The 22,441-nt window shown below is 38.4% G+C and overlaps 1 protein-coding gene across 5 annotated transcripts in view; it reads right to left on the reverse strand.

Moving 5' to 3' along the window:
• Positions 1-22,222, reverse strand: part of LOC18441339 (Transducin/WD40 repeat-like superfamily protein) — a 73,765-nt gene extending 51,543 nt beyond the window's left edge. For 4 of the 5 annotated variants that reach the window (XR_016044503.1, XR_016044502.1, XR_016044504.1 and 1 more), the window contains exons 1-2: positions 21,972-22,222; positions 10,035-10,887 (exon numbers count right to left, since the gene is read on the reverse strand). Coding sequence is in view for 1 of the 5 variants with exons in the window: in XM_088851998.1 (XP_088708124.1) it covers positions 10,035-10,708 (674 nt within the window). In the remaining 4 variants the exon portion in view is untranslated. Of the gene's footprint in view, positions 1-10,034; positions 10,888-21,971 lie in introns of those variants that run through there. The other variant, XM_088851999.1, reaches the window with a different exon arrangement.
• Positions 22,223-22,441: the final 219 nt, after the last annotated feature.

Here is a 22,441-nt window from a genome sequence, read left to right on the forward strand (position 1 = left end):
ACAAGCCAGGAAACTTTTGGCATCCTTGGTCGGGAGTTTTCACCCGAGGGCGAGATGACTCTGTAGGGATCGAAAAGTTGGCCAGAACCCTTTGGGGGAGGAGCCCCATCTCACAAGTAGATGGCTCTCTAATGGAGACTACTTGTTCTCCTTCCCTTCTCAGGAATAGGCTAACCACGCCTTTCTCAAAGAGCCTAATCCGTCCTTCAAAGGAGTTTCCTGCTCTCTATGCCGATGGTCTCCTAAAGAAAGTTCGTACAGGAAGCAGAGGGTATGGCTTACCCTCCATCATATCCCGTTGCACGCTTGGTACCCAGAAACCTCTAAGAGATTAGCGGCATCCTGTGGTAACCTACTCTCCATCCACTGGATCTCGCTAGAGTCCCTACTTTTGGGCTCCATTCGCCTCTTGGTCGAGGTCCTAAACACCACAAAGATTCCGAGCACGCTTTTGCTGGATGTCAATGAACTCTTCTACCCTATTTCGATCTCTTGGTCCTCTGCTTCGCCTCCCTTGCTCGATTTCCTTCACCAACCTATCGGGGATTCTCTTCCGGCTACCTCTTCTCAGCAGTGGGTGGTGGTGACTAAGAAGAAACACAAGCGTTTGAGACCCTCGTCGAAGACCCCCTGAAATGCTGCTTCGACAATCTTGGCACCCCCACAGGCCGAATCCTTCTCAGAAAACGGCTAGGGAACCCTTTGCATTCCTGGTGAGGGATTCACAGGGAGGCCAAACTCGATTTGACTCGCTTACCTCCCAAGAACCAGTGCTGGAGTCGATGGGCTCTCCGAGTCCTTTGGAAGACGTGAATGTTATTGCCGATTTGAATCGACGCCCAGGGAAAGAGGTTATCGTGGACGTCACGCCTCAAAACTCTTCGGGATTAGGCGACCGACCCAGCCCATTGTCCTCCCTTTCCCCTGTTTGCCCCCTCAAGTCTCCGGGTCGTCCCCTCTACCTGACCCATCCTACCCCTTTCCTCTCTTCCCCTCTCACTTTGCCCCTCTCTCCTCTCCGGGGACTACCACGTGCCCCACCCCCTCACCTACCCCCTCACATCTGTCGCAGGCCTTGGAACCCATGCGGCCGCCTCAGCCGCCTACCTCCTCTTGCGTGGCATCATATGGCCCTTAACCACATAAGGATCAACCCGAGGCCTTCCACCTGTCCCTGCTTCAGACTGCTCCCTCACCCTCTCTCCCCCAGGTGTCTCCTTCCGACATTTATGACCCCTCACCTACCCCATGTCCTTTCCGCCTTGGTGGCAAGCCTCTGCCCGACCCGCCTTCCCTTGCCCTTCCCCTCTCTCATCCCCTAAAGAAGGGCCTGCTACCTGTTGTTAATGGGATGTATGATCCCGACTGTCTTCTACCGTTTGACCCTAGCCAGCAGGCCTTCATCCAACCTCTATTCGAGAAGGCTCCGCCAAATAGTTTTGACGAACCTCCTGCGGAAAACTCATCTGGAGGCTCCGTTACTCAACCAGTCTCCTCCCCTATCTCTCCCTCCTCTCAACCACCTCACCCTGAACCTGGGCCTGTCACCCTTCCAAACTCCTTCATCCATCGACTCTGGGGTGGTGCAGCGCCTTGAACCTAGCTTTGTTTCGCCCCAACCTGTTGCCTGGTGGGCTGGCCCTGATCTTCACCCTACCTTCCTCTCTCTTTCTTTCTATCCGTTTTACCTTGGCTCCCTCTCTCTTGAGGGCTCCAAGCCTTTCGCCATACTGAAGATGGATAACTACTTCTTCCCAGTTGGCATCGTGACCGCCCTTTCGCTGGACCCCTCCCCTCCTGATCTAGCCTCAGTCACTGACATCCTAGCCCCCCACCTTTCCTTTACCCCTCACCTTGTTCATCTCCATAGAACCCAGACCATCCACTATGTTTGGCCCCCAGACTCCCCTTACTCCCTGTCCTCTTAACCTCCATCCAGACTTATCAATTCGTGACCTATGTTCCTCCCATCTCCTTCCTACCGATTATGCCTGCCCCTTTCTCGGCTTATCCCACTAATCCTCATGTTCAGGATCTAGAGTAACACCCCGGTTGGTAACTCTTCTCCTTCCCCCATTCCAAATTGTACCCCCGATCAACCCCTCCTTCCTTCGCCTCTCGTCTCTGACCCTGTGTTGGCCTTCTCTCCACCCGTTCGTTCTAACTCTAGCTCCCCTCCTCTCCCAACGGTACCCTCCCTTGTCTCATCCGATGAAACTCTTGTTGAAACCTAGGTCTCAGGGTGCTGAGGACGTAGAAGAAAATTCGGAAGACAGGTCCAATCCAGCCGATGATAGGATGAGAACTATGTACAGGATAATGGGTTTTGAGCACAATGGACCGGAAGGACCAGCTCACAGGTTCATCACGGCTGGCACAGATAGCAAATTGCAGGTAAGAATCAAAGGTCAAAGAGAGCTATGCAACCTTTTCTCTTCCTTTCCCTTCTCAAGGAAAGTAACTGATTTCACCCGTTCCCCATCCATTCTTGGTCACCCGAGGAGGTCCCCTAGACTATCCTCCTCCCTAACTATCACCGGTCACAAATGAAGCTGCTCATTTGGAATTAGAGGCCTTGGTCAGGACTCTAAGAAAGATGTTGTCAAAGCCTTTACCCTGAAACACTCCCCAACTATTCTGACCCTTCTTGAAACCAAACAACCAGAACCTGACCTAAAGCTTGTTCGTCGGGTCTAGGGTAGGAGACCTTGCCAGTGGGTCTCTCTGCTGTCTGTTGGAGCCTCAGGAGGTATATGGGTGATCAGGGACCCATCAGACCTTTCTCTCATCTCACATTTCGTAGGGGAATTTTCTATAACCCTCCTCGTTTCTAATAATTCAGATGGAACCCCCTGGAAATTTTCGATTGTTTATGGCCCCAACTCAAACACCTTCAGACAAAGATTGTGGGCTGAGTTGACTCACATAGCCTCCCTTCCACATCCCATTTGGTGTGTGGGGGGAGATTTTAATGTGGTCCGCTGGTCCCACGAGAGGAACTCCTCGTCTTCAACCACCCAAGAAATGAGGGATTTCTTAAATTTTATCAACCGTAATCAGCTGATTGATATCCCTCTTCAAGGCTGCAATTACACTTGGTCCAACCACAGCTCTAACCCCACCCTCTCTAAACTCAATAGGTTCTTGATTTCAGCTAACTTGGAGGAACTTTTCCCTAGATCGCAATCTTTGGCCCTACCCAAACCTACTTCGGACCACTGTCCCATCGAGAACGACACGAATGCTATAAATAAGGCCCTCGACCCTTCGAATTCAACCTGCATTGGCTTGTTGAGAAGGACCTCCTAGCCCTTGTTAAATCCTGGTGGACTTCCTTTGATTCTCAGGTCTTGGGGACAGCGGGATTTATCCTTCAAAGGAAAATCCAACTTCTCAAAGGAGCTCTCAAATCTTGGAGCAGAACCATCCCTAAGAACTTCGCGCAAGTAAAGTCCTCTTTACTGAAAAACATCAAGAACCTTGACGAAATTGAAGAGACCAAACCCTCAGACATCTCAGAACAAGGTCTTAGGTCTAAGACTAAGATGGAGTATCTCGCCGCCCTAAAGAAAGAAGAAACCTTTTGGTTTCAGAGATCCAGAGTTTCGTGGTAGAAAGCAGGGGATCATAACACTGGCTTTTTTCATCGGATAGCAAACTGTCGTCGCCGAGACAATGCTATCACGAAGATAAAAGTCAACAATTCTTACCTTACCCAAGCTGGTGATATTCAACAAGCCATCCTACAGTTCTTTCAGAACTTATACTCTGCTCCCCCTGAACCCAGACCCAGATTCTCAACCTTAGAGTTCCTTTCTCTCAATGATGGCCAAGCAGCTTGGCTAGAGCGACCTTTTTTTGAACCTGAGATTCTTAAAGCGGTCAAAACTCTAGCAAGCGACAAGGCCCCTGGGACTGATGGCTTCCCAACTGCCCCTTTCAAGGAGTATTGGGACGTAGTCAGCCAGGACTTTGTCAAATTTTTCGAGGAATTCTTCCATGGGGGCATTTTAAATAAAGCCATGAATGTCACTTTCCTAGCCCTGGTTCCTAAAAAAGGAGTTGAGGAAATTAAAGACTTTCGGCCTATCAGTCTCCTCAACTCCTCCTACAAGATCCTGGCAAAGGTTTTACTGTGAAGACTGCAACATGTTTTGCCTTCCATCATCTCTAACTCACAATCTGCCTTTATCAAAGGTAGACAAATTCTTGATGGGGCTCTTGTAGCCCACGAATGTGTCCATTCGAGACACATTTCAAAACAACCAGCCTCATCTTCAAAATTGACTAGGAGAAGGCATATGACCATGTGGATTGGTCAGTTTTGGACACGACTATGGCCAGAATGGGTTTTAGGAAGAGATGGAGGAAATGGATGAGGGGCTGCTACTCGGACCCTCACTTTTCCATCCTCATTAATGGAGCCCCTGTAGGCTACTTCCCCTCATTAAGGGGTCTCGAGCAAGGAGACCCCCTTCCTTTTCTATATAGCGATTGAAGTTTTTAGTCGTTCCATTGCTCGGGTCTACCAAGCAGGCCTTATTACAAGTTTCAAATCTAGTAGACAGGGGCCCACTATCACTCACCTACAGTACGCAAACAACACTTTAGTCTTCCTGTAAGCTACTGCTGCTGAGGCAAAAAATCTTAAAACTTTCCTCAGTTGTTTCCAATCAGCTACTGGGTTCAAAATTAACATGGAAAAATCTTGTATGCTGGGGGTGGCTTTATCACTTGGTCAGATTTGGGATCTTATTTCATATTGGGAATGTAAAGTCCAAAACCTGCCTACAACCTACTTAGGCCTTCCCTTGGGTGTTGGTAAACCAAGAAAGCAGCTTGGGTCCCCAGTACTGGACAAGGTCAATCATCAATTGGCCAGATGGAAGTGCAAATACCTTTCCTTTGCAGGAAGAACCACCTTGATAAAAGCCACCATTGCGTACTCCCCAATCTACCTCATGTCCCTTACCATATGCCTGCTCAGGTGGCAAACCGCCTGAACCAACTCATGAGGAATTTCCTTTGGTCTGGGCAGGAAGACATGAGGAGATACCACCTGGTTGCCTAGAACAAGGTCTGCCAACCAAAAGAGCAGGGAGGTCTAGGGATAAAGGTACTATGCAAGCACAATGCAGCGCTACTTGGGAAGTGGTGGTGGCCGAACGCCCTTTGGCGTCTTAAAACACAAATATAAGACTCTTTCTGAAAATTGGCTCCCAGGAAGAGCTCAAGTCCATAATACCTCAGGGGCAGAAGTCACTCTTAACAGTCCTATCGTCTTTCAAGAGACACATTAGGTTCCACCCGAAAGAAGGGACGAGAGTTAAATTTTGGAAAGGGACGAGAGTTAAATTTTGGAAGGATTTGTGCTAGGGACTTCCCCTCCCTGTGAGACCTTCCCAACTCTCTTCTCTCTTGCACGAAACCAAGATTCTTCTGTGGCACAGGAGCTCAGCACCTTGGGAGAGCGTAGAGTTTGGAATCCTTCCTTTAGAAGGAGCCTAAACGAAGTCGAGACGGCTGATTTCGAGCGACTACTGAACTCCCTGCACCCTCTCTTCTTCTTTTCACAAGGAAGTGATGAAATCATTTGGACCTTAACCCCCTTGGGCAAATTCTCAGTGGCTTCATTCTACAAAAACCTCTCCTCCTTCCTCCCCCCATCTGAAAACTTCTCAAGAATTTGGTCTACTATTGCACCACCCAAAGTACAGGCCTTCAACTGGCTTGCCTTCTCAAAAAAAGCCCTCACAATTGATCAACTACAAAGAAGAGGGGTGCCCATTCCGAATAGGTGCATTTTGTGTGAATCCGACGAGGAAACAAACTCCCATTTGTTCCTGCTTTGTGCCTTCTCTTCAGATTTATGGGGCAGGGTTTTACAACTTTTTGGCTTACAATGGGTTACCCCGCCCTCGGTAACAGCCCTCCTTACCTTCAATTTTGAATCAAGCTGGCCAAAGGCTGGTAGAATCATGTGGAAAGCGACCTTAGCTGCTACCATTTAGCTACTATGGTTGGAAAGAAACTCCAAAATTTTCGAGGGACTAAGCTGTCAATTTCGGCCATTTTTCAAAAGGTAACCACCCTGGTGACCTTTTGGGCATCCAACATGAGGTTCTTCGCCGGAATTCCTGGATCCTTCTTCCTTTCCCATTGGAGAAATATCCTTCATCACCAACCAGCAGGGGCAGCTAGGCCAAGTCTCTAGTTACCACCGAGCCAAGGTCGCATCAAACTTAATTTTGACGGGTGCTCCTTGGGGAACCCCAGCCCAGCAGGGGCTGGTGGAGTTTTCAGAGACTTTGAAGGCAATATCCTCTTCACCTTCTTCGAACACCTCGGCATCAAGGACTCTAACTATGCGGAAGCCTCAACCCTCCTCCTTGCCCTTAAACAATTCAACTTATCCTGGCGCTCGAGCTTGATAGTGGAGGGTGATTCCAAGAATGTCATTTCTTGGGCCAGTAGGACTTGTGATCCTCCATGGTACTTGATCCAAGTGTTTTACGAAGTTCAACAACTTTGCAGGGCTATGGACGTTTCATGGCAGCATACCAGGCAGATGTCCAACGACTTCGCGGACCAGCTAGCGAAGGAGGGTGCTAGAAGACAGGGCGAGGCAACTCAAACTGGATCCACATTCTTTTGTGCTTTGGACCAGTGAACCCCCTTTTATTTTTTGGGCCTTTTTAGGTTTCCTCGTCATTGTACACCTGAAGGGGGGCAATTTTATAAGCCCTTTCCTAGCCTCTTTTTGTAAATTGTATTTAGGGGGGAAATCCTTTTACTGTATAGGGGTTTTCGATCTTCTTTAACCGGGGGTCCTGTCTAGTGGGTTTGCCCGAAGAAACAATACTTTGTATTTCCCTCTCTTAGCAATACAAATGTTAACATTATCAAAAAAAAAAAAGACAAGAATTTTTTTTGGAATGGAAAAAAGGTTGAGGAGAATATAAGGGGAAAATATTATGGGAAATGGATATGAATGAAGATGGTGGGCACAAAATTCAGATTCCAAATCATATGGGAAAATAAAATAAGTATTTATTTAATTAAGAAATCTAAGATTAACGTAGAAGATGAATAGTGCAATAATAGAATAATTAAATAAAAACAAATATAATATATATATTTGTTTGCAAGGTTTCTTTGAAGGAAAGTTTGAAAAAGAGAAGAGGAGAGAGGAAAACTTTAAATCTGAATAGAGAGAGAGAGGAAAAGAAGAAAACTTTGTAATTGAAGCAAGAGGTAGAGTGACAGTTATGGGAAAAGGTCCCTTGATGTGGGAAAATCCCTTGGTATGATATGTCCCACATTTGGAATGTTTAGAATTTTTCACGGGGCGAAGCTTATAAAAGGGAGAAATGGGTTGCCACAAGGGGTGGCTTGGCCTCATTGTAGGATGGGGCAATTCCTTGGCGCTCGAAGGAGTGGGGTGGTCCACCAAACCACCCCGCTTTTGTATAAAAAAAATTAAAAAACAAAAGAAAGTAAAATGGAATAAAAAAAGTGGGATGCCCAGTTCCTTGAGCGGTTCTTGATAGAATCAGCGAGTTCTGTCAGAGAACCAGTCAGTTCCCAATATTTGACAAGATCCGGATCGGCCTAACCAATTCCTAATCCGGTCTGGATCACAGATTTTTAAAGCATTGATATAAAGTGTTCCCCAAGCAATACATGTCAAGCCACCGAAGCACTCCCAAGGTAAGATCTTAAGCTATTGGTTGATCCTAGGCTTCTGCACTCACGCCCGCTTACGACAATTAGAAAAGAATATGAGAATAAAGAGAAGTCAAGTACAGCAAGAAACCAGCCTTATGCATTTTGTCTTCAGCTATGGGATATCCAACAATTGAGAGAAACCTTAGTTCCGGTAATCAATTTACTCTAAAGTGTTGGAAGTATATTAGTGCAATTTAAAGAGTACTCTTGCCTAATTTTTTAGCAATAGATAGGAGATATTTTTCAATCAGCAATAAAACATAGATATTCAAACTACTTTTCTATTTTCAACAAAATTGGAAGCCAAAATTACCTCTCGGATTGTTCTGAATACCAAAGTGGTACTCGCCCATTGGCCAAGGCAAGTTACTAGAGCGAGTCCAAGTAACTCGCCCAAGTCCATTGTGTTCAAAAAATAAAATAAAAAGAAAAAAACAAACTACATTATATATATATATAGACAGTGATTCATGCAACAGTTGTATTGTAATATAATGCCATAACCTTCAAAAACCATGTTAGGTCATTTGTTTGACCCAAATTTTAAAATATATATATATATATATATAGAGAGAGAGAGAGAGAGATAAATAACACTTATAAACACTTAAGAGCCAATTTCTATATTATTTTGCTCATGGCTCACCACCACCCAAAATCCATAAAGTCACAGTTGTCTGATAGTATTTCAATTTTAATAATTTTTCTATATATCGGATTGACTTGAAATTTGGGACGTGTGTACATCTAACCAACTTGCACATAAATAAAATATTAAAAATAATTATCGAAAAATAAAATGACAAAAATACCCTAAAATATTCATAAATGTAATTTGGTCATTTGTATTGTTTGGATTATTTCTTTTATATTTTATTTAAGTGTGCCTCACTAAAGCCCACAAAATTTCAGTTCAACCTAATTTGTAGAAAAATTATTAAAATTCAAACACTATCAAACAACCATGACTATATGATAGACTTTCGAAGGTCATGAGTCATGAGCGAAATACTGTAGAAATTCACTCATGAGTGCTTTCAAGTGTTTTCCTATATGTGTGTGTGTATGCATATGTGTGTGTGTGTTTGTGTGTGTTGTGTGTGTGTGTATAACATGCTTTTTATATATAGTAATGTTAAAATGGCGCCTTGATTAGATGTTGTCGACTCTTTACAGGAGGTTCGGGGGTCGAACCACCGCATGGACAATATTTTTGAACCCCTATCAAAGACATCTATATGTACTATGGGGTGGTACGATGGTGGTTGAGGGGGCTTGAACCCCAAACATGAGGCCCATAACCTGCAAACACCAGCCAAAAGCCAAATATTATTTGAATTAAATTGAAAATAATACTATTTTTATAACATAATGTAGGGTGTACACCCTACTTGGCCTCGCCAAAAGGGCGAGTTACCGAACATTGCTTTATTGACTTAGAAGCAGCATTTGCAATTTCACCTCCATGGATACAACAGCCTAAACTCTACCAACTCCATGTGTTGTTCTCGAAAGGCTATATATGGACTTGAGAACAAGATTGCAGGCTTGGTTTGGACATATTCTGCAGTTTTGTTGAAAGAATACCGCTTATGGAGTTCTCTAGTGAGGTTACAATTTTAGTTAATCACTCCGAGAGTGGACAGCTATGGTGCTGGTATATATGTGTTTCAAAGTTATACTGGTGGTCACAAAAAGACCTATGTGCTTCAACCATTTAACAGAGCCTCAAAATGTGTGTTTGGCAATGTTTAAAAAGTCGTTGACTCAGGCTCCGAGTCCCCTGAGTCACTCAAACCCAGAAACTGGGTGCGTCTGACCTAAGCCAAACATTTCTGAAATAAATTTTGTTGAGAGTAGGCTGAGTAGAGTGGTCCAGCTCAGCCCTGCCCGAGTCCGGATTTCCAAACAGTGGTATTTGTAATAAAGGATCATATAATACTAAAAAAATTTCCTTCGTATTGAAGTGACCCAATCAAAAGACGTGAGGTTCGGGATCTAGAGATACATCAAAGGGAGTCGCATGCTTGGACAAGAAAAAAAAATCACCTACCATACTTGGGGTGAATGCTTCTTCATTTCATTCTTCTTTTGCCTAACTCATTATACTCACTAACAGTGCTTGAAAGCATACAGTTAGTTTATACTTGAAGTCATGTATTTAAATTCTGGTAATCCATCAAAATACAAATAGCTAATGCTAAGCAAATGCCTCTGATAAATTTAAGGGAAAAACATATAAAAATTAACATCACTTTCCGTGAAACCTAAAGCTTAAGCTCATATTTCAAGTTCATGATACTTACTGTACAAAATTCACAGATGAGGAGAACCGTTCCTTCGCTTGTGCCCATCTTGAATCATCAACAGAGGCTCCATACATGAGCCATAACTGGTCACAAAACTTCAAAAACTTCTCAGAAGACTCAAACAAAGCAACAGGAGCCCCATTATCACTGTCGCTCGCCATTGAAGAACCGTGACTCTCTTCATCAACGGTGTCTTGATTTAGGGCTCTGGCTTTGCTTTTTATAGGATATGAAACCCCAGGCTTCCTTCCCCTCTTCCTCGGGCAGTCTCCTTTGACTGGAGCTTCAGTGTCACCGTTTCCCGCCATTGCAGGAATCTCTTCATCAATGGTGCTTTGAGCTAGGGTTTTGGTTTCACATCTTCTAGGGTGAGAAACGCCAGGCTTCCTTCCCCTCTTCTTAGGGCCGTCTCCTTTAATGGGAACTCCTCTTTCACTGGTACCCGTCACCAAAGAACCTTGAACGTGTCCATCAAAATTCTCAGAAAGCTCGAGCAAAGAAGTAGGAGCGTCATTCTCATTGGTGCCCGCCATTGAAGAACCCCAAATTTCTCCATCAGTGGTGTTTTGATCTAGGGTTACGGCGCTGCTTTGTCTAGGGTTAGAAAGACCAGGCTTTCTTCTCCTCTTCTTTGAGCCGTCTCCTCTGATGGCCGTGGAGCTCCTTGGCATGTCGAGATCTCTGTAAGGTCCGTTTGATAATGCACGGAACGCTAACGGACTCAAGATGGAGCATAAGGCCGTTACAGGTTCGAACTGTGAACTCTGTGCCTTTTATAGTGTCCGCGTTAGGTTTCGATCTTTGGTCGTCATGTTGTAGTTGTGGTTATCTTAACCAATCAGAACCGGTGCTGAATAATAAAAAATAAAAAACTTAAGGTCCTGTTTGAATCAATTAGTAAATCGCCTTTTAATCTGCGATTTTTTAAAAACATCGGCGTTTTTATGGAAACAATTTTAAACGGCGATCATTTGAAAAGGTCGTGAAAAAATCGCATACTTCTCATAAAAACGTTTATAACGTGATTTGTTCATAAGTCGATTTAAATCAGGCCAAAAAATAATATCTTTTTTTACCTGTAAGTTTTTTTCCCCCTCTTTTGTGTATTGCAGCCATTTCTACTTTTATGTTTTTGAAAAAAATTATTATTTCAAAAAAAAACCTAAAATAGAAATTTTTATATCCACTGTGCTCTTGAAAGCCATAGTTGCAGATTTAAAGTGTGAAATTTTTGTCCCTTTTTTTAAAATTTTAACAAAGTTGTTATTATAGAAAATCATTGTGTAAATGAAATAATATTGTTTATAGCAAATCATTTCGTAAAGTAAATCATTGTGTAAAAAAAATCATGTACATGCAAATTTATGTTATTATTTGTGATAATTGTTTTTATGAAAATAATGTTTATGGCACAAATTAAAGCTCAAAACATAGTACTTTACTGATGAATGAGAAGCAGAGTGTGAATACATTAATTAATATTTTGTTTTTGATTATATGATAATTAAGATAAATAATATAGTGTAAACTATAAACTTACATGAGCAAGCAATCCCCCAAACTGAATCCTCAGCTTTACTTGTTGTTTCCCTAACAAAATAAAAAAGCCGCTTCCTTTTCTCTCTCTAAAAATCAGGTAGGGCCTCTTTACAAATCAAACAATCAGTTAAGCCCTATTCCATTAGGGTTTGTGAAACCGATGAGCTCTTTCTGCGTCCTTCTCTCTCTATAAACCAGCCGATGAACTTCCTCACTTCCCTCTTCTCTCTTCTCTCTATAAACCCTAATGGCTATGGGCCCAACGACTATTTTCTTCTCTTCCTCCATCCTTCTTCTCTCTCTAAATTGTAAACACAAAGATGTGAAGCCCAAATTTCTAGGAACCTATTTTTAATTAAAAAAATTTATAAAACTTTAACCATAGTTATGTAGTGACCATAGTCACCATACTATAGTTAAATCATTGTAATGAGAAAACAAAAATCGTGTACGTTTTTTTGGTACTAGCTAAATAGGTGTGATGTTTTAAGTATTTAATGAATTTATGTAGTATATTTGTCACCATACCATAGTTAAAGTATTTAATGAATAAATTTATATAGTATATTTGTTTTTGGTATATACTAGTTAATTGTGTATTTAATATTAGATGATTGGATGGGAGTCACGAGGCATCTAAATTAATTGACTTAATTATATTAATCTAGTAAAGTTTTTAACGATGAATTAGTTATTGATGGCTTTGACATAAGTTTTATTTTTTAGAATTTTAAAATTTCTAATATTATAAATTTATCCAATTTTTTTACTACGATTTTTTGAGCCTAATCCAATATATTAGCGATATTTTTATATGAAGTATTTTACTGATCCATATTTTGTACCCAATTTTTTCTTCCAACTTTTTAAAATAAAAACAATTTATTTTCGATTTTATGGCGAGCCGATTTCATGTAACTATAGTTTGGATATACTATTTATCACTAATGATCCTTGGTTTCATGTAAATTAGCTCTAGTATAATCATTTATGCGCAGTTTGCAATGTCGTTCTTGGAATTATCTAAAAGTTTTTTAAAGTTTTACTTATAAATTTGCCTTTTAAAAAGAAAATATTTTTGTTACAATTAATCTGTTGAGAATCACTATTTTTGCCAAAAAATGGAACAAAAAAATAATTAGAATTTCCTAAAAAATTAAATAATTAAATAATATTCTATGGACTTAGTTTTTATGCAGCCAAGCCCGCATATGTAGAAATGCAGGCCTCTGAATAAATCTACTTTTGAGATGAATTTTAAGACTTAATTTTTAAAGACATGCAATCTTTAATATGGAGATCATGAATATGAAAAAATAAACTAATTTAAAAAATTTAAAATAATAATTCTAGTAAGAAAACATTTGGACCGTTAGTTTATTTTTAGATGGGACATTAGTTTATTTTTAGATGGGACACCTACTTGCATCCATCTTTAAGATGGATGTTTTACACTTTTTGGATTGCATATGTAGAAATGCGGCCCAGCCTACATGAAACAATTTTCCACATTAATTATATATATATATATATATATATATATATATATGTGTGTGTGTGTGTGAATAATGATCCCATAAGATCCTCTACTACCCATATATGTAGGACCCCAAAGGATCACCATTAAATTTGACATGGATCTGTAGAAAAGTTATGAGACATGGGTATGTGACTTGACTTTTTTAGAGATCCGTGTCAAATTTAATAGTGATCCTTTGAGGTCCTACATACATGGATGGAGGAGGGTCATATAGAATCATTTCTTATATATATATATATATATATATATAGCGTTAAGTGGAGTATATTATTTTTAGATTAAAAAGCTTACTTCTCACAAAATTAGTTGTTATCCAATAAAGCCCTAAAATTATAATATTTTATATTAAAAATTTAGAGAGGGGAAGGTTTTAATACATATAAAATTCACCACTTTTAATGTTAATGGTGATTTATAAATAACTAAATTGAAGCTTTTTTTTTCAAAATATAAATGCAAAACTTTAGAGAAAAAATGATTTTAAGTTTGTACAGTTTTTTTCAAAAATACTTTATTCATTGAAAACTTTTGAAAAAAAAATCCTTTTTCGATAATCTCATGTGATTGTCGAAATAATCAAATTTATTCAAAACTATTTATATTTTTATGGGGATTTTGAGAGTTTTCTGTAACTTTTACAAAGGCCTTTAGCTCTTTTTTAGAGAAAAATATCTTCAGCGTTTCATTCAAGGAAAAAGTTCATATAAGGCACGCCTCAAAATCTCGCCGAAATAAGTTCTACTCATGTCGAAGAAAACTTTGATTGATAATCTCGACTTCGAGATATATGTGTGTGGGAAATTTTTTTTTTTTCAAATCGTACATTTTATAATGTAAAGGAAAAAGTTTATATAGAGCTGAAGCTCTAAACAATCAAATTATAGCTCACTTTAAAAATTTCACTAAAAGAGGTTATTTTGATGCCCAGTTATCTTCATATTGATCATCTTGATATCAAGGTACATGGACATGAGAAAAAAAAAAAAGATTTCAAGTTTTGGAAATAGTGCATCTTGTAACGCATTTTTTTATTTTCAATTTTCAAGTTTCCATAGAATCTTGATTGATCTACATTAATTTTTACGCTTAAAATTTTTACAATTATATAAAAATATATTTTAACGCTATCACAAAAATTTTCTGCTTTGAAACCACATCTATCGACATTCATTTGAAGGTGCGCTTTATTTTGATTGTTTAGAGCCTCTACTCTATACAAACCTCACCCTTATTTAAGCCATCCATTTTCAAGATTTTAAGTGTTTGAAGATCCGTAAGATCTACACTATATTCAAAGCCTTAAATTTCATAATTAGATATACAAATATATTTCATGACCATTATGGGGATTTTTTACATTGAAATGGCATCTTTCAACATTATTTTGGAAGTGCATCCTATTTTGATTGTTTAAGGCGGCAACCTTATACAAGCTGCGCCCTTCATTTAAAACATCAAATATGGAATATTTTATGTGAAAATTTTCATGCTCCCATCCATGGAAAACTCAAGCTAGGAATGTATTTTGGATCCCAAATTCAGTGGATATAATCTCTAGAACCCAATGACCAACATCAGCAAAAAATATTTAATTTACATTATTTATATGCCTAAAAAATGATGTCACAAGATTGAACAAGAGCTGTTCAATTTTTAGAGGAAAAAAATCTAATATGTTTAAGAACTCAAAATTCAAATATATTTTTTAAAATAATAATCTAATAATACTTGAATCCCAAAATTTCACATCCAAGAAAGCCTCCCAACTATCTATTTTGCCCAAGGGAGTTGTTGTACAACAAATATGTTATACGTTCTCATATTTATATGGAAAGAAAGTATATAATGAGATCATTTACCTTTCGTACAAGGTGGTCACAAGTAATCTTGACTATTGGATTTGAAATTGAGTGGCTATAATAATTGTACTAACCAAGCTCAAAGATGTTTTTTTAAAAAAATTGAATTTTGTGACATACACAAAATGTCAGATTTCATATAAGTAAATGGTCTCATTATATACAATCCCTTATATGGCAACTTTGGATATCCCCACCTCGATGTGTAGGTCACAAAAAATGACCACGCCTAGCAGCTGCCCTCAGGGCCTTCCTAGGAAAACTACAAGGGACCCTACTATCATGGGTGGATCTTTAACGGTATGGCTTGTATGAGGAGTCAATATTTAACGGTCAGGCACACCTTTAAATCTTATTAAAAGATACAATTCTAACTCTTACCATGGCTTAAAACTCTATTTTGATACCTAATTATGAGATTTAAAATTCTAAAAATAATGTAGATCGATCATATCTATAAACACTTGAACATTTTGAAAATAGATGGTCTGAATAATGTATTACAAAATACATTATTTTTTAAATTTAATTAATTATTTATTTTTTTCATATCCGTATATCTCGAGGTAGAGATGATCAAGTATAGTTTTTTTTTTGTTTCTGACCTTCATTAAAAAAAAAAAAAAAAGTACTAATTTTTTTTCCGACATTTGGACAAACTTTAAGGTGGATTTTTGAGGTACACCTTAATTATACATGATAAGGTTGGTATCCATATATCATCTTTTTCCATCTCCTCCATCAAAATAACGATGATACGCATCTCTCTCTCTCCATTTTCTATTTCGCAATGAAAAAGTACAGTGGTCATGGACGCTTGAATGGCAGAAATAACCCCTCCTTTTCAAATTAGAGAAGAAAGTGGGCAGCACAATGACATCTAATATTTTAATTTTAATTTTTAATACAAATTAAGATTGAAGTGACATTTTGGGAATCCATACTTATCAATCAAATGCATAAAAAATATATAAAAAATATATATTTTTTTTGGGTGAGAGTGGGGAGAGGGCCTTTACCCTTGGTAGGAATTGAGTGGAAGACGAATTGTAAAATTTTATTTGGGTAGGAGTGGGGAGAGGGCCTTTACCCTTGGTAGGAATTGAGCAGATGACGAAGTGTAAATTGTTTTTTGGGTGAGAATGGAGAGAGAGCCTTTACCTTGGTAGGAATTGAGCGGAAGACGTAGTATTGCAAATCGTCAAGCACTAACCAATTAAGCTCAAGCTCTTTTCATATATAGAAAATAAATTAAAAAATAAATTAATCAAAATACTTCAAAAACATTAAAAGATATTTCGATCAATTTATTTTTTAAATTTTTTTGTTTGAAATTTTATTAGGTGCTCTACTATGTGGTTACTCATTTGAAACATTTCATGTAAATCCCATTTGCAAAATAAAATATTAAAATAAAAATATTTTATACAATCGTGGCCATATTCTTTCCTTATGGTTGGTATGATGCATCATTGAGGTGCACCTAAAACTAATATAAAAAACATTCTAAAAAATAAATCAAAACAGTGCCTTTGAATATTTCAAGGGTATTTTAGTTAATTTATTTTTAAATTATTTTTATTTTTTTTAGGTACGCTTGATTCGAAGAACAAGCGCCTCAAATTTTATTTGAAATAATTTAAAAAGAATAAATACAATTCAAATAATTCCATTTTCTTCTCTGGGAATCTAAGCATATATGTGTGTGCTCGTGTGTGTCGAAATTTGAGGTTTATATAATTTGAATTGAAATGTTAAACAATCTTTTGCAGAGAAAGTCATATGTTTGAGGTTTATATAATTTGAATTGAAAAGTTAAAGAATCTTTTGCAGAAAACGTTATGGGTTGGAGTTACATGTAACTGAATTTTATTTATATATAAAAAAAGGACTTTCCTTATGCCTAGATTTAAGAAGAAAAAAAATACTTCCCTTATTCTCACTAGTTTGTTTGCAAATGGTAAATGAATACATCAACTTGGTATTGAAAAAACTCTTAAAATGTCTCTTTGGGAATAATAGGCTCGAAGTTTTTTTTATAAGTAACCATTTTGAGGTGAGTGGATGAAAGGCTCAAAAAAAAGGTTCTATATCAATCTCTTCCCCTGAGAATAATATTCTAAAAAAGTAAAAGAAATTTGATTTTGCATTCCAAAACTAACCAACTTTATTGCTTTTAAGACAAATCGAGTGGTTGTGAGTTAAAAAAAAAAAAATCGAACTTGTAAAACAACATTGAATGACTAGTAGCAATTGTGACCTCTTTGTAACAAAGATAAATGATCTCATAATATACAATCCCAAAACTTAAATGTTGCAGACCATTTGCATGGACACTGGATCTAAGGACTGTTGGAGCTTTTCTTTGAGCCCTAAATCAAAACTTCTTAGGTGAAGTGTTCCACTTCAAGTCATTTGAATGGACACCGGATCTAACTGAGTGTTGGAGCTCTTCTTTGGACCCTAAATCAAAACTTCTTCCACTTCAAGTCCATTGGTATGAAAAATGTTTGGATGTTTATTTTCTCTATTACTATTTGGTGCCTTTGGATAGAACGCAACTTTCGTATACATATAGGAGGGAGAACAACTACTACAGCGGGTTATCGACATTATCAGCTCACTTGCTCCCCCCAGTTGGCCAATTCAAGCTCCACATGGATGGTGCTTCCATCCATAATCGTGGAGCTGCAGGTTGCGGGTGGTTTTATAGCTGCTTTTGTAGCCCCTCTGGGCTTCAACTCTAACAATGTTGTTGAATTCTATGCTTTGAACCTGGGTGCCTCTCTTGCAAAATAACTTAAATACAAACCCTCATCATAGAAAGTGACTCCAAATTGCTTGCAGAATCCTTAGAGACAAAAATGTGAGGCACCATAGGCGTTATGTGTAGTTTTGTCTACCTTTAGGGCTAGTCTCTCCTCATTTGCATACAACCGGTGGAAGATTTTTCAATTATAGGGACGCTAATATGGATGATGACTATGTGATGCTGCAAGTGTTTCCTTCACAAGGGGTGTACATTGATTGTAAAAGTTTCCATTTTCCTTTTCATTAATAAAATGATGGTAAGGGCCTGTCATCCCATTGATTCACTAAAAAAAAAAAACTCTCTTGGAGAAGTTATGCAAAATATAATATCCTCAAGGGTGGGGTTTGTATGAGGCCGAGGTCCTAAACAATCAAAGTAAGTTCAAATAGTGTTGAAAGATGTTGTTTCAATATTGGAGATCTTTGTGATGGCCTGAAAATTTATTTTTTGAGCTCTAATTATAAAATTTAAAGCTTAAAAAATAGTGTAGATTGAGCAGATCTATGAACATATGAAAATCTTGAAAATCGACGGTCCAAAAATGCATTACAAGATGCACTATTTCTAAGACTTGAAATCCATTTTTTCTCATATCCATACATCTTTAGGTCGAGATAGGTGTGGCAATGGACCCAAATCTGACCCGGGACCCACACCCGACACTCATCGAATATGGGTCTAGCATTTGGACTCGGCGGGTCTAGGTCCAAAACTTGGACGCGAACACTATGCGGATCCGGATCTGAGTCCAACTGGACCCGTCTCATACCTAACCCGTACCCGTAAACTGTTGGAGATAAAATATTTTACTTTAAGCCCTATTCATTTGGGTGTATTAAAGATCATATATAATTAAAATTAGTAGTCATCTTTAGCTATTAAACGACAAATCCAACAGTTTGAAATCTACTGGTGGGTGATTGTGAAATTGTTACCAAATAATACGGGTATATAATGATAAAAAAGGGGCAAAAAAAAAAAGAAAAAAAAAGAAGCTCATAGTTAGGGTGACAATGGACCCGAGACCCGATAGGGTAGACCCGAGACCCGGCGGATATTGGTGTGGGTCCAATTTTTGGATCCAACGAGTTTCGTTCGAGTCCAAAACCTAGATCCTAATCTATTTGGGTCTGGGTCCAACGTGGCCTGACCCATATCCTACCCATTGCCACCCCTAGGTCGATATGGTCAATTCGAGGATTTTTGGGTATAAAAAATTCTTTTAGTGAATTTTTTAGATGGGCTTTAATTTGATTGTTTAGGGCCTCAATGTTATATAAACTTTTTCCAATAAATGGCTTATAAATTTCCAAAATTCTCTTTGACGGTGCAAATTAGTATATGTTTATTCTAGACTTCAACTCAAACTCAAACCCGATTAAGGTCAGGTCCGAATCTAACTCGAACTTTTTAGGGTTGGGTCCTGACCAGGTTGCCTCGACCCATTTACAGCTCTACCTCTAGGGCCATGGGCTGGCTCCGGCAACCCTAGTTGCCCGGGCCAGCCCTTTGCAACCCTCTATTCTCGGTGAATCAACTCTCTCTCTCTCTCATAATTGCTTTTCTATGATGTCACCCTCCCCCAAACGCATCACAAAATGTTGCCCCTCAACAACAAACCCAAAGTGGAAATCAAAGGGTCCAAACCTAAAAATACGATGGCAAAACGTAGGGCCATGCCTTTAATGTGGCTTCTCACATGGAAATCATTATTGAGGTGTGTTGTCAAGGCTCATCCTCTTGACTAAGAAATCATTGTTGACTTATGTTCATTTGATGTTCTTGATTAAGGACACCAATGGCATGGCCTACTAAGTCTTTGCTTGAATGAATTGGCCCATACATCATTATAGAACATTTCGAGCTAGAATTTGATTCATTTATAACAAATACTGTAGACCCATTGACTTGTGCATAGTTCTAATGTTCGATATAATGCCCTTCTTTTTTTTTAAATAATTCTTAAAGAAAATAGTTCTCTACATCGTTAAACAAGGACAGTTTTTATGAGTCTCCAAATTCATAGGTAGAAATGCGGCCCCTCTTAATAATCTCTGTTTGAAATGGATTTTGGCCCTAGTTTTTAGGGAGTATATAATCTCTGCCATTGGAGATCATTAATTTGTAAACACAAATAAAATTTTAAAACTAAACATAGTAATTTTTTGAAGGAAATATTTGGACCATTGGTTTTAAGTTTTTTTTTTTTGGAAGCACCACTATTTAAATCCTTCTTTGAGATGGATGGTTGATGCCTCGCCCGATGCATATATAAACCATTCAACACATTTTTTGAAAAGGAGTTATGTGATATTAATATAAACCTATTGGGTTGATTTTTGGCAATGATCAAGAAAATTCATAGTATGCAACAAGTAAATAAAAATAAAATAAAATAAAATTGGAATTACAAAAAGAACATTAAGATTTTTCATAGTTCACCCCATAGGGCTGCATCCATGGGCATGAGAAACTGAAATATATTATACCAATGAGATATATCACATGTTTTTGGGTTCACAAGAGGTATTTTACTAACTATTGACAATATAATTGAACAACCCTTGAAACCACTCTCCCGACTGGCATAATCTGTCATTATTCATTATCTTTAATCTTGACAACTATTACCACACACTAGATAGAGATGCAAAAATGACGAGAAACTGACTTTCTCTTTACTAAGGGGATACCACCCAAAATCTCAATGGGAACTGCATCTCTACAAAAAACAAGCCTCTATTTTCATACAAAACATGGGCAAACTTGAGGCCCTTGTCTCTCTCTGCGAGATGGGCAAACATGACGCCCTTGTCTCTCTAGAAAGAAGTCCATGCTTCCCAAAAAGTGTCCCAAATAAGGCACACTTATCCCATTGGGACATATATTTATTTTTTATACATTTGGTCCCTAAAAAGTGAGAAATTTCACATTCTACAAAAATAGAAATACCAATGAACATGAAAGTTCATCAATATCAATATTATATTAATATGTATCACAGTAATACAAGATTGCCTAGAGGTGATTTTGGATATCACCATATCCAGCAAACATGTGAGCTCAGCTCAGTGTCAAAAGCATCATGATGTGAGGCCTCTACTGCTAATAAGAATGGTATTTTTGTAACTGTGCCCCATAGGTTCTACATGAGAAGGTGATTTCCTGTTACCAATGATGAGATCCTTGAAAAACTACTAATTCAAGTGAAAAGACCACATATGTATCTCTACCAAATAGTGGGATCTAAATGAGTATTTCAGTTGACAATCCACCCTTCATAAGCATTAGTGTGCCCCAATACTAAGTGTTTAAATGCATGTTGGTAAAAAGTGGAACATAGAGTATGTGTCATTGCATAAGTAAAATGTGGCCATCAATTCATGCAACCACTAAGCTTTTGTAGAGCATGTTGGCAACTTGTGGAATTGCTTTATGGCTTGCTAAAATAATCAAAGACAACAATATTGGACCCTAGGTTTCCAAGACTTTCTAGGAGGAGTTGTACTCAGATGCTTGTAGTACTCCACTAAGAAATAGTTGTGGGAGATATTTCAAGATACAGATGCTCAAAGGACAATGTAAAGTTGAAAATTATGAGGCACTACCATCTCCAAAATTAAATTCTCATTATTGCAAAAAGTGGTAGCCCCAACTAATTTTAAACCCCAGGCTGAAGAGTTTCATGTTGTGCAAACCTCTAATAAAATAGGTAGGTGGCAAGGTGAAAATTAAAAAAGATAAAAAGAGAAAAACAACAATAACTAGCAACCGCGAAAAAAAAATAGATTAAATAGAGATAATACAAACGAATTGCTCTCATGCCAAAGAAATCCTTGCTAAGGAGTTTGATTTTCCAATGTGCTCATTGATGTTGGATTAAGGGTCCTATTGAGACTAAATTGCAATTTTGCAAAAACTATCAGAATAATGATTACCGAGGCTGGACTTTGATGAGATAGAGGATTGCCGTCAAAGTTCCCTCACCCCACTTAGCAAAAATATAGCAAAATCAAATTCCCATAAATCGAGGATAAACCGTAGAAAATTGCATTGCAATTGGCACAAAATGACATCCTTGTCATACCATGGCTAAAACAGCATGGTTGATAGGTTAACCATGACTAAAATTGAGAGATCTCAATTAACCATGATCAAAGCATACATAAGAGTGAAATATTTACCTTTCTTCTTGATTTCACTGCTAATCCACAGATAAAGTGACTCTTTTATCTTCTGACATCTTTGAAAGCTCTTCTCAATGCCCAATGGCTAAGATTTATCTTGTCCTTGGCTAGAATTAGCTTTTTCAGTTCACTTATACAAACAATCTAATAGTAGGAAGTGTTGGAAAATGGATAAAAATTATGAGTTTTCTAATAATTATAGTCAAAATTGGCATAAGCATAGTTTTGGCAATATTCAAAATCTCCATGCTCTTAATATGAAAAATGGGTATTTAAAGACCTTAAAACCGAATGTGGATCTATTATTGAAACAGTGAAGAAGGTGGGGTGGGTGAAAAGGTAGATACATGTCAAAATTTGGTCAAAGTAAAAGCACAAAGTGGCTGGATGTCATTTGAGCCTAATTGCAGCCAGACCACATGATGCCATTTTGTTCCCTGCCAAAACTAACCAGTGGCAGATTTGAC

Source organism: Amborella trichopoda, chromosome 11 (assembly GCF_054954075.1).
Source record: "Amborella trichopoda isolate Santa Cruz 75 chromosome 11, AtrichopodaSantaCruz75HAP2 v2.0, whole genome shotgun sequence".
Lineage (NCBI taxonomy): Eukaryota > Viridiplantae > Streptophyta > Magnoliopsida > Amborellales > Amborellaceae > Amborella > Amborella trichopoda.